General features: G+C 42.7%; 1 protein-coding gene across 5 annotated transcripts in view; it reads right to left on the bottom strand.

Moving 5' to 3' along the window:
- MAD1L1 (mitotic arrest deficient 1 like 1) overlaps positions 1-13,596 on the bottom strand; it is a 350,640-nt gene that overhangs the window by 204,086 nt on the left and 132,958 nt on the right. For all 5 annotated transcript variants that reach the window (XM_039732446.1, XM_039732448.1, XM_039732449.1 and 2 more), the window contains one exon: positions 2,525-2,665. In XM_039732446.1, the coding sequence (XP_039588380.1) occupies positions 2,525-2,665 (141 nt within the window). The remainder of the gene's footprint in view (positions 1-2,524; positions 2,666-13,596) is intronic.

Here is a 13,596-nt window from a genome sequence, read left to right as displayed (position 1 = left end):
ACCATTTCAGATGACATTTTTCTTTGCATCTCTCTGTGCTTTACATTCAACACTCTGTAAAATGATTCCTTGAGCCCCTCCAGCCTCATCAGCCCTGTGGAGGAGGGGGTTGAGCTGGGGGCAGATCTGGGGAGGGACAAGGAACTGTTCATGTATTTACATGTCCATGCATTACAGATCCAGCTTTTCTCATGCAGCATTTTAAAAGGGATTTTAAATGGGGATTTTAAAAGTTTCCCATCAGCCTCTTTGCCTTTCAGTCCTCTGCCCCATCAGGCTCTGACAGGAGAGGTTCTTCTGCAGCATCACCTCTGAAATGATCTGGGATGAAAGCACCCTGCTGTATCCCAGTTTCTGGAAGGTGCCTGTGATCCAGGTGATGTATCCCAGGTGAGCACTCCTGGTTCTCCTGTGCTCCTCCCCAGCCCATCCACACCAGAGGCTCCCAAGATGCTCCAAATCTTCTCCCTCACTGATTTAAACATGCTCAAGCTCCCTTTTCCTTCCCTCCTCCCCCCCTAGAGAGGCTGTTTCTCCCACATCTCAAACACCTGAGGCTCCAAGGTGCCCCATCCCAGCACTGTCCTCTGCTTGTGAGCTGAGTCATGCAGGTGTCAACATTTCCAAACCTCATGGGGAGGCTCAGCAGAGCTGGGAGGGTGCAGAGCATCAAGTCAGGAGTTATTAATAGCTGCCATCGACCATCTCAGCAGCTTTGATCTGCTGGCAGCTGATTACAGCTGCTGCTCCTGATGATGAAGCACCAGGGGTCCTGCCTGTACCTCAATTTCTCTTTCAGTTTTCAAGTTTTTACTGCAACAAAACACTTTCCCCAAAAATTTCAAAACAGATGGGATTCAGCAGCCAATACTGCAGTCGGAAAGGCAAACACAATCAAGCTGAAGTGTAAAATTGTACTTTGGGAGGAAAATTTGAGGTCTTTGAATCCTGCTTCTAGCAAAGTGTTAGAGGTTGACATCACACACAACAAAACTCCAGAGAACACATCTCCTTTCTGAAATTTTCCATGTACCCCTTAATCCATATCCATGAAAATAAATGTAGAATTTGTTCCCTATAAATAATTAAAGGGGTAGAACCAAATGATTCCCACACTATTCCATGCTTTCATCTGAAGAAGAAAAGATAATTTGCTCTTGCCTGAAGACAACACAGCACACCTGATACATTCACGGAAACAATTCAGAAAATCTTCCTGCAACAACCTAGGAACAACTAAGGAAGTTGGGAACAACTAAGGAAGCAGCATAAATCAGCCACCTATCCCTTTATGTCAGCATCACTGAATCCTGCTCTGTCTGCTGGGACAGAGCAATGCAGTGTTTAAAAGACAAAACAGAGAAACATTCCGAGGCAGATGAATTCAGGGAGATTTCCCTTTTATGTGGTGTTACCAGTTAACTTCTCTATCAGCTTGCCCAAAACTTTGCAGAATTTGTTTTCAGAGAAACAGCAATGAAATGAATCTACATCAGGACACTGATCTACACCACATTGTGTTGTCCTCAGGATTTAAAGATCACCAGAGCCAGTACTGCCTGAAATAAGTCCCCATCTCCCAACACAAGGAAAGAGCATTTTTAAAGATATCAGAAACAACAGAGTTTTGTGCAGAGTGAGACAGTTCTGTGTCACTCTGTGGCTTGAGCATGAACCCAAGGAGCAATTTCTACCATTCTACTCTAATTGAGTTATAGCACCTAAATCTACATGATGATGGAATTAGACATGAAGAAAAACTCACATACTTATGACTATTGTAAAGCCTGATGTAATAAAACTGCCAAGCTTTAGGATCACAGATATATCCCAAATATTTCAACTCATAACCACAAAGCCCATTTCAATAAGTACAACAGAAGAGAGGAACAATTTGGCCAGTACAGGTTAACTTTAGCTCACCGCAGTCACATTTCAGATTCCAAATTTTCAAAAAGAGAACTAAGGAGAATACAAGAATTCCTTTCAGAAATACTTCTATCTTTGGACAGAATGTTTTCTTCCTTAGAGAAAACCTAGTAAAAAGCACTTAATAGTAATCAGTATTCTGGGGTTTTTCAGGCCCAATGCCAAGAACTGAAGAATTTACAGCAGACACATACTTTACTTCTTCAACCCATAAGTAAAGCTGCTGTAAACACAAGTTGCTCACATGGTGCACAGTAGAGCCTTGATTACATGTGATAGTTTATCTCTTCAACACACCACAGAGAAGACCCCACACCTGCTACCCCTTCACAACCCTTTCACCACAGGGAGTGGTTGCCCCTCCAGCCATGCAGAGCAGCACAGCACACCCAGCACACCCAAAGATGATTACTCTTGCCTTCTGCCAGCCTCAGCTGCAGAGCAATAACTCGTGGCTCTTATTGATCCTGGAATTCTGGAGCGCGAACACCGCAGATCTGGCTCCTGCGAGAGCAGATCCCGTCACCAGGCAGCTCAATCTTAGAGATCCCAACTCCTCCAGCCCTGGGGTTAGAGCAGGATGCTGCTTTATTACCTCCAGCTCGGTGTTGTGAGCGTGCAGCTTCTGCACCATGTCCTCGGCCTCGCGCATGCGGCGGCTCAGCTGCGGCGAGTGCTCCGCCGGGGTCAGCTCGCTGTCGTACGACTCCAGGATCGCCCGCATCCCGTCACGCTCCTGCAGGAACAACAGCATAACACCCAGGGATGAAGGACCAGACCACGCACCCTGACAGGAACAACAGCAAAACACCCAGAGATGAAGGACCAGACCATGCCCCTGACAGGAACAACAGCAAAACACTCAGGGATTGTCGGACAATTCTATTTCCTGACACAGAGACGGGACAACTGAGAGGTGTTTTAAAAATTTTTATTCCATTTTCAGTCTCATGAGAAGGGTGAGAATACAGACATTATAATTCACACCATTACAGTCAGAAGCCAACTATTTCCTAATTACAATACACTACATAAGCGTTTCTTGGCCTATCACCTTTTTGCCACACCATGCTGTAGATGCCTTAAAGCCAGTCATCTAAAACTACCCCTCGTGGGTCCTACTACAATGCATCTTTCATAGTCCTATTTCTCCAAAGTGTCTAGTCTTATTTGCAAGGCCATCCTTTGAAACTTGTTTCTAGCTCCGTTTCTCTCTCAACAATATCTGTCCTATTCCATGGCATTTCTAAGTCAGCATTTCTTATCTCAAAGTTTGCATTCAGATGCATAGTGTGGGCCTAGAGAACTCTCTACAAATCCATTTCCCACATGGGATAAAGGCCCAGACCACACATCCTGCCAGGAACAACAGCAAATACTTTTAGGGATAAAGCTCCACAGCGTGTTCCAAGAGCCTTCTGCATCTTTGCCCACTTTGTTCTTTTATACAGCAACTCAACTCTGATGGATGCATGCTCATCATCTTCATATCAGCATCAAGGCACAGATGAACATGCAGTTCTAATAAAATAAATGTTTCTGCTGTGAAAACTGAAAAATTAGACTCTCTCGTGTCTATAAAACCTCACATCCTTTGCAGGAAAGCAACATACAGACATTCTAACAAGCAGATGGCAACTGAAAACAGAGCCTGCCTTCTTCCTGGAGACACTCTTCTAATTCAACATGGCTGAATGGGTTTCCTCAGCAAAATATTTGGTGTTGTACTTGACATTTTCCCTGCCAGAGCCTCAGCAAAGAAAGAACAGAATTGTCACAACAGAAATGAAACAGATTTGACATCGAACAAAGTGGCTGAGAGCAAATATCCTCAAAATGGTATGTGACTTATCACTTGTTAGATGCTGCAACACTCAGTGCTTGTAACAAACATTTTTTCAGAGGTTAATGTCTGGCAGGCAGTGTTTGGCTCACTTCTCTATCTACTGGCAATTATAACCAGGCATTGCAGAGAAAGACAAACAGAAGGATCCTTCTGCCCTCCCTGACAGCAGCTCCCCAACTACAAGGCTTGGGCTCAGAGCTAAACATAAAACTTTTTGTGTGGGCTACTGGCTGAAATATTCCTAATTCCCAAATTAGGTGCTTCAGAAGCACCTAATGCCTCCCTCCAAGGCACTGATGAAGAAGAAGAATGGGGACAAAAGGAAAATTTGAAGAAGCCAGGTATGTTTAAGGAGGTGGCTGGTCACACTGCAATATGCACACAGGGATAAGCAGCTGGATGAAGAATTTTATCTTTTGACTGCATGGAAGAACCTTGATGTTTATGAGGCTACAGAACAGGGTCAAAGCAGCACAGGCAGGCCCTTGGCATAAACCCAAAGAGCCAAAACTCTGAGGAAACCTGAGCAGTGCTGCCCATCTTTCACTGCTGAAGTTTGTTACCTGCCCAGCTACACAAATGCAGGAACAGTCTGGACAAACCAGCTCCTTGCTGGGAATTCTGCCGTCACAGACAAAGTAATATCAGAAGATCACTGGGCTATGCAGGTCACATCCAGCCCAGGCCAGTGCAGCCCTTCATAAACCCAGCTCAGCTGCACTGAAAATCTTCACTTGGGCAAATCAGGAATTGGTGGGCAGGCAAAAAGGTCCTTTTCCCCACACCCCTAAATGCAAAAGGCTGTATTTCAGATAGCGAAGGTGACCACTAACTACCCAGCTCAGCCCAGATACAAAGGTTGTCTCCTCCTTCCAAATCTAAAGGTCAAAGACTGAATGTGGACAGCAAGTGTCCATGTGGGAAGGGAAGGAACATTCAAATTCAAGGTGTGACAACAAGACTGGGGGCACTGCCAGAGGTACAGTGTGTTCAGAGCACATCATGGACTGAAAGGTCAGCCAAGATAGTTGGGTTGGACAGCAGGGAAAAGGACCCCAAGACTGAAGGACAGCCTGGGGCTACAGGAACTGAGTTAATAAAATTATAAAGAAGAACAGGTTTTAACATAAATAGTACCAGCAGTTATTACCAGCTCCTCATCCAGGTTTGACTGAAGAGAAATATTTTTCCAGGGAAATAGTTTTGCCATAGTTTAGAATTGTTCATCTGACAGACACATGAAAGGAAATATCTCCACATTACTGAAAAAGAAGAAAACCCAAATGCAGTCACACCTGCCTTGTAATGAACTTGTTAAGCAGAGAGGCAGCAGGACAGGATCTCTCCATCCTCCTCTTCCCCCTCCAGTACCCACAGACATCACCCAGTCTGCCCAGTGCACTCTCCATAAGGCAAACTGCTTTTGCTTGGGAGATGAATTCCATTCCCCACTTACAGCCAAATCACTTTCTAGAGCACAGAAGAGAACATAATGACAGCATTTAGTGAAGGTATTGGTTTGAGCTTTGCATGTTGTTGCAATTAGATTTGCAATTACAGCATCCTCTCTCCTTCTCTGCATTCTGAGCTCCTCTGCTGCCCTAATTTTCTCCTAAGTATCTTTCACCCATGTGATAACTTACCACTGCTATGTTCTCTGTTACAGCAGGGGCAGTCCCAAAATCCTTGGTGTTTTTTCAAAAGCAAACAAGACCCCTGGCAACTCCCATCACACTTGGCTTTCAATTAACTGCCGAATATTAACTCATTTTAGTCATCCCCATCAAGACCACAGCAGCTCCTGGGCTGTCAAGTACAAGGAGGACAAACTCCAACTTTCAAGGGAAAATTGCATGGGAGCATGACCAATCCCACAGGCTGTCCTTCCCCTAAAATTAACCACAGCCCTTGCCCTTCAAAGCATCTCTCTAAAACAAAGAGTAAATCTGTCAAGAAAAAAAATCATACATGGTAAACACAGCAGAAGCTGTATTGGGAAAAAAATTCTGAAAAGCTGAACTAAAGGGTAGCACAATTAAACACTTGATCCTGGCGTTTACTTAGCCTCTTTAATTATTTCTAAATATTAATACTGTTAGTGAAATCAATTTTCAGCTTCCAAGTGGTCCCCAGCTCCATTCTTTAAATTTCTCCCCATCAAGAGCACTTACTTTTCCCTCCCTCCTAAAGATCTTGTTAGTTTGGCAGGAAACAGAAGTTCTTGTTGAGAAGTCCTCTGTCTAAAAAGATCTCTAAAATGTAATCCTAATTTAGCAATTGCTGCAGTATTTCCTCATTCTTCCCGACCCATCAAAATCTCCCCAGGCACTTTCAGATGCCCTTTCTAACCTTATTCTAATACAGCTGCTTTGCTGCTTCCTCCCTGGAGAGTATTCATCAGAATTACTAAAAAGCAGTTCCTCTGGGAATTTCCAGAATTTACCCAGCACAGGGTAAATCTCTGCTAACTCACCATGGTCCCACCCTGGCACAATTCCAGGTGATCTTTACCTTACCAGTTTTAAATCAACACTTGAACAGAAATGTAGCTCATTCCAAACATCCCCAAAATGCAGAATAATAATTCTGATGTTCATTACAAACCTAGGAAATTAATGCCCCACAGCAAACCCTGGTGCTGCAGCTTGCAGCTGTGTTTGAGGAGATGTAAGTTTGAAAAAGAGGAAGGATAGTGATTTTTTTCAAAGGTTGAACAGTTTCCCTTCCTTCTACCAGCCCATTCATCAAATAAATATTCCTCCCACTATTGCATAAGTAACTAAGAAGAAAACACATTTTATAATTTCAACCAGAAACTAGAGCTAATCCCTTGAAAATCTGCTATGGGGAAAGAACAGGATGGCACCTCTGCAAAAGATGAAGCTTCTACCCAGTCCTCCCACCAGCTCCTTACTCCCTCTGTGTAAAACCAAAATTTGACCTGGCTGACAAGTAGCTTGAAGCTCAGAGTAAGTCCCTTTCTACAGCCTTCAGACCCCAGAGAGGTTTAGAGATGGCAGGAATACAAGTAGGGTCCCCCAGGAATTTTGGGTTAATTTCAGGGAAAGAACTAAGAAGGGTTCACATAAGCACCATCATCATCATCACTGCAACCATCACCCCCCAAGTCACTGCAGCACTGCACATCACAGGGGCAGCCCACAGACACCTGCACACTGAGGAGCATCAGAGCCACTCCTGCCTGGGTGTGGGAAGCAGCTGAAGAGTAAAACATAGCCAAAAACCCATAAAAAGGTGTCTGACCCTATATACATACATATAAGTTCAGGCCCTTCCTCTGCTGCTGCTTGTTAGCCCCTCTTGAAACACACACACCCCATTCACCACAGACTTTCTAATTAGTTGAAGAAAAGAAAAATCAATAAGAAAGAAATTAAAGTTACAAATCTAGCTGAAGTCAGTCACACACCCAGGGAAAATGTGTTCCTGGGGTAAAGTTTATCTGGTGTCATAATTTTATTGAAATCCTATATCTTCCTATTGACTTTTATCGTTTCAAGCTGGATGCCAGAGTTATCATTATTAGAGTCTCAGGGTTGCTCGCAGGCCTGAGGTTCGAGGTGGCTTTTTTATTTTTTTTCCTTTTATAAACAAGCTGTAATTGTCTGGTTTATTGATCAATAAATCTTTCAAGTGCCTCTCTTCACCCTGCTTCTGTTCTGGTGAGTCTCCTGCACCATTCTCTGCAAGAAAACACAGGGTTGTTGTTTTTTAAAGAACAGATTGCTTTGTCATTAGCAATGAGGGAGCAGGAATTGTGCCGGTCAGTTCCAATAATGGCTTTTTAATGACACATTCTAGTCACAGTAAAATCTGCTTTATTTCCACACGAGTGAACTCTGACTATTAATCCACAACCCAACGCCACGGCTCTCTTGCTCTCTCACTTGTGCACAGGTTAGAGCCTGGCAGAGGAGACAGACTCTGTACAGTGGAATCAGAATGGTATTTTGTAGAATATTTCCCTTCCCACTTGGTGCTTTTTTGATGGTACAGAAATATTCCCAAGTATTACATCAGCTTTTTGTTTAATTAATGATAATTTCTGAGGAATGTTAACAGGCTGCTTCATTATCAGAAATCAGTGGCAAGATTTCTTCCCCCTCCTCTTCATCTTCAGACTTCTAAATCCAAATTAGTTGTAATAAGGAAAAATTTCAAGACTGAAGAAAAATATGGAGCTTCAACATCAAACAGATGCTATTTTCAATCAGGTATAATTTAGCTAACTATTTCTCATAAAAACACAAATAAAAGAGAGATGACTGTGTAACAGAGGTCTGGGCTTTCTGGCTTTAAACTAATATATAGAAGAAGGGAGATGGCAAGTGGGGCTTGACCAGATGTTTAACATCAGTAAAATCAGTGAGAGGCACAGGAACATAAACCAAAATATGCTTAGAAATAACTGAAGAATACTTAAATATATTAGACTGCGTCAGCACCTTGTGACAAGATACATTCTTAGGTTACTTGATAAAATTAATGGCATTAATCTCTGGTCCATGAGCAACTACCTTTGAGGAACTCACAAATGTTAAGACAGCAACTGAAAACAGGACAGACAGACCCAACCTTTTAAGAGAAGGATGGATGAGAGGATACAGATTCTGGCAATTATAAATCACTTCAATATTTTGGTATCTCATAAAATACTTGGAAAAAACATTAACAATCAAATTGCAAGCAGCTAGAGAAGAATTAAGGACAAGAAACAATCAACTGAGCCTTAATATGAATAATATGAAAACAGTCTAATTTCCTTCTTTGACAGGTAAATTGTCTACTGAATAAAGGCAAATAATAAATGTGATAAATCTTAACTGCAGTGATGTGTTTATCAAAGAGGAGAATTACAATTCAACAACATCTCTGTAATTCAGAGGAATGAGTTTGTATCAGTATGATGAAGCTCATATGAGGAAACAAAGCACAGAGCTCGGAGTGTGGCAGCAGAGCCACCAGGCACCACGACCAGGCTGCAGCATCAGTGGGAATCTGCTCCTTCCCAGGGCTGTCTGTGCCTTCCTGATGGGGAACATGTGCAGCCCTCTCCAGGTTCACCAGGATACATCCTGTGCCCCCCAAAAAAGCATTAATCAGGGAATGGGAACAGGGATGTTGACAATTTACAGGTTCTGCCCCAGTCTGAGGGCTGTTAAGCCTTACTTTGGAAGTAAAGTTTAGTTAAAATCCTGCTGCCTTATAGAAAGTGTAGGGGGAAAAGCAAAACAAAGCAACAGCAAGGCCCAGGAAGCACCAGCCCTGCAGGGACAGGTGGGGCTAAAGACACACTGGGTCAGACTTTGCTCTTATCCCTTAGCCCCCTCTTGGAGCATTGCTAATTAGCACTGGAGCTAATGGACTCTTCCAGAACAAAAACCTTAAGGGCTCTCAGCTGAACAAAACCAGCAAAAGTTAAATTACCAGGAACTTCCCAACCCCTCCTTGCCTTCAGCAGCATCTATGATGACCAGAAGGCAAATGGTTCCCCTTCCTCTTAGCACTCTCATCTTCTGTACAAATCATCTTTAAGCCAACATTTTCTACTCCCAAGCCTACAAATAGCTTCCTCCTCAGCTGCAGCCATTTCCCAACACTTCTCTCTGTGGCTGACCTATTTTCACATTACTGTGCAAATCAGAACTGACTGCAGACACATATGTATACACACACCATTGACTTTCTACTCAAGACCTCAATTAAAACACCATTTACAAAAAAAAACCCGTTAACTTCATAAAAATAAAAACATCCAGCAGCTTTCCCTATCCTTGCACTGACAAGACCATTAGGAAACATTTTTTAAAGTGTCCTTAATTCTCAAAAGTGACTGTCCATATATCAACACTCTGCTTGTGTTTTTGCCCCTCAAGCCAATATAAAGTTATTGCAGGAATCTAAAGATGGATTTAATCTCTAAAGAGGACTTTCAGATGTGCTGTGCTCTACAACTAAGTCTTCTCCAAGAAAATTAAATATTCCTTCTTCTGAAGTCCAAGTACCTCCATCCACACCTAGCAGGACAGGTCAGAAAAGCTCTGTACATAACCACAGGCACACAGCAAACCAGGAATCCCTGTGTGTCCCACCATCTCTCTGCAAGGGACGGTTTTCATCTGTTTTCTGACACTCTTAGAGCCATTCCTTGCTAGGAAAGTCAGGCTATCATTCAGGCTGAAAAACAACTTTCCTCCTGAGGCTGGAAATCTGGAGAAAGCAACAACTCAGGGAAACTGTGGTGGGAAGAGGGCACAATCAGGCAGAGAGCATGAGAGAGATGACCCAAGACTCATTTTAGGTGCCACAACAAGGTATTCAGAGACACTCCTAGCTCCTCAACCACCCATTCTTAAATTTTGGAGAAACTCTGCAATCCAATTGCTCTTCTGGCCAACGTTCAGCTGGCAGTTTAAAAGTACTCCTACAAATACCTGTGTATATCTTACATGCTCTTGTATTCCGTAGGTTTTCCTCCTGATTAATAGTCCTCCCTTTCTAGCTCCTGTCCCTCTCCTCCAACACTTCTCTGCAGAGAGCTCAGCTTGCCTTATATCCTGGCAATGGACCAGAGCAAATAAATCCACTGTAACTCTTTTAATCCGTCTCTGATAAATCTCCTGCTTTACTATCTTCTGGAAAATTGTGCATGGTCTCTGAAAGCCCCATTTTGCTTATAGCACATCCATATGCCAGCTGACAAGCAATCATACAACTGACACTGCAACAAATTAAATATTATCTGACTAAAATACCCCTGGGGTCCTCTTGCTTCACAGTGAGTTTAACATGTTTAGTTATGTTTCTTAGCCTCCTGCTGCTGTGAAATAATTGTATGTTTTTTTTCTTAGTTTAGCTCCCCTCTACTGGAACACTCACTGCTGCCTATCTCCAGAGTGAGCCTGCTTTTCTGTCTCAGTGTGTTTGGCATCTCTTCATTCCAAAAAACCCCTCGTTTTCCTATCATTTCTCACAGTCCCACTGCTCAGGCAGTGGCAATCTTGTGTGTGAAGCTGCCTTATTCACCTGCCTCAGCACAGGGTCACTCCCCATCTGACACCATGTGCACAGTTCACATGTGAAAAACAGTAATTTCTTTAAAAAAACACTCCCAAACCCTCAACACACCTTCTTCAATCTAGCCACTAGATTACCATCCCTGTCAGAGGGAAAGCATACAGCTGACAAGGGAATGGATTCATCCTCACTGGCAATACAATACTAATGTGTCACTCACCTATTAAAAAAAAATAGAGAACAAAAAGAAGAAAAAAAGAAAGTTTCTGTGATGGTACATGAGATTTGTATGCTGCTAGTGTATAAGAATTCACCCCATGTTCATTCCTTACTCTCAGATTTCTTTTTCCTCCTGTCTACTAAGTAACCCAGAAATTGGCCTCTAAAGCTCTTAACAGACAATTTCCTGCAGTTTTAACCACTTAAATATCATTAACTTGGGAGAAAAGTAAACTGAACTGTGCTCAAAGCCAGTGCAGTTATCTCTGCAAGAATAAAGGAGGAGGAATGGCCCCATCACCTGGGCTCTGCTCCCAGGGTATTCAGGCTAAGACAGAACTGAATCAGGAGGGCAAAGCTCTCACATCACATTTGAGGGGACAAAAAAAAAAATCAGACATGAGTTCATCCAATCCAACACAGCACATTCCATTGAACTCAAAAGTAATTCCTTGATCCTCTCATGATATGTCAACAACTCCAGAAATATGCCAGATGTGACTTTTTGAACAAGGCAAAGAAAAAGGGATTTTAGGTGATGCTTCAGAATATACATCACCTGACTGCTTTATTAGAAGATTTTAATCATTTCCCATACTTTACCTAATTCATAAAACATTCTCTCTACTGCCTCCAGGGTATAAAAGATCAGTGATTCCAATAAGTGTTTCACAAATTATACATCAAGTTATCTCCCAGGTCACCCACAGCATATCTGCATTATTACAAAGGATCCTCAGGGCAGAGAGGACACAGCCCTTGGCCCTTGCAGCCCAGCAGCTCCTCCTTCTGAGAGAACCAGGGAGAGAAGACTGAACTGAGACTGAAAACTGTCCAGGCTGCACCTTCCATACTACATAAACCACCTATAAAGCAAAAGAATACCCAAATATATTCTTCTTGAAATAAGAACTATAAAGGGTCAATTCACACCTAAACCATGCTCCCAACAATAAGACTGGGCCAGATTATTTAATCACACCCAGTGATTTACCCAAAGCAAGGCAATGATAAGCCTTTACTCCAAACTAAAAGTCTATGCTTTCCCTGCATGAGGTCAAAATAATAATTTTACATCATACATTTCACATTACCTATGTGATGAGGGTTTCATGCTTTAACCTGTACCCTTTGAAAATATGAAAGATCATTTTAACACCTCTGTCTTATAAAAGATGGAAACTGTACCACACGACAGCTCTTTGGCTGTTTTCAGGATCAGTTTATTCTCCCACCCAGAGCACAGCTCAGCCAACACCCACAGAATGTGCCTCATTAGCTTAATCAGCAGTCACCTTCAGAGCTGCTCTTGGGCAGCAAGTGAGCACCATGAAGCTGATATTTAACCTTGTGACCTGCACTTCTGAAAGAATTTTCTGCATTTGAGAAGGAAAATGTGCCACCTGAGTGCTCGGGGCTGCAGCTTCTGAGCAGAGCTTTGCCATGGGAATCCCATACAGACCTCAGGGCAGGCTGGCAGAGCAGCCCATAACCCCTCTGTGCCTGGGATCCTGCTCCTCCTGACATGGTGAACAACAAAACTGGATGTTTAAGAAACAGCTACAAAGACCACTTCAGGCAGGTGCTTTACCAAAATTCCAGTTGCACCTTCACCTTGGACTTCCCAACTCCAGAAAAATGACATCTAATAAAAACATTTGAAAAACAACCTCTCACTGACAACTCCTCTGGATACTTTCCTTGATCATATAAATATCCAGTCTTTCTGAACACTGAGAAACTCCTGCCTTTACCAGTTTTCTGGTGGAAATTAATCCCATTACTTTTTTTCACTGCTTGAAAATGCATTTTCTTTTATCAGGCTTTAATTTGCCACCTTTCAGCTCCATTGAACATCTTTGTTGTTGCCTTGCACAGACAGGGAAAACAACTCCCAAACAACTCTAAACCATTCATTCATTAGATTCTGTGCTTTCAAATTGTCACCTCTTCTTCAACTGCTTTTTAAGGTCAACAAGTCCAATCATCATTTTTCCAGCACAGCTGCTTTCCCAATCTTTCACACCCTCATCACCCGTGTCTGACTGCTGCTCTCATTCTGCAGCATCTCTGCCTGAAGTTGATGGGGAATAAGTGAAGACACAAAACCCTGGGTCCCTTCCCCACCTCCCTGTGAGTAACAGGTACCTCCTCACCCCCTCCTGCCATGCTCACAGCAACAGGACAAGATGTTCTCCAAAAGCTGCTGAGCCAGGGGATGACAAACCCCAGCAAGTCATCTCCTCAGTAACCCCCTCAACCACAGCAGCAGAGAACAGCAGAAAATTGATCTCCACACCTGAATCTCCAGTTCTTGTGGTAACAGTCCATATATGTATGAATTTCCTCAAATTTAAACATTCCAGCACTGAATTTTTTTTTTTTCATAATAGCCTACTAGTTAGTAAAGCTAATTTTAACACTAGCTGCCACTCAGTGAACACCTTCCCTGTAATATCACTAGACACTGCAAAATTAATTCACAGACAAAATGACATTGCTTTCTTTTCTCTCTCTCCACTGTCTCTGCAATATTAAGTCAACAAAATCTTTCCTCAAAACTG

This window comes from Passer montanus, unplaced genomic scaffold, assembly GCF_014805655.1.
Source record: "Passer montanus isolate IOZ18808 unplaced genomic scaffold, ASM1480565v1 scaffold8, whole genome shotgun sequence".
Taxonomy (NCBI): domain Eukaryota; kingdom Metazoa; phylum Chordata; class Aves; order Passeriformes; family Passeridae; genus Passer; species Passer montanus.
Note: the sequence above shows the minus strand (reverse complement) of the source record. Positions and strands in the feature narration are given on the sequence as shown.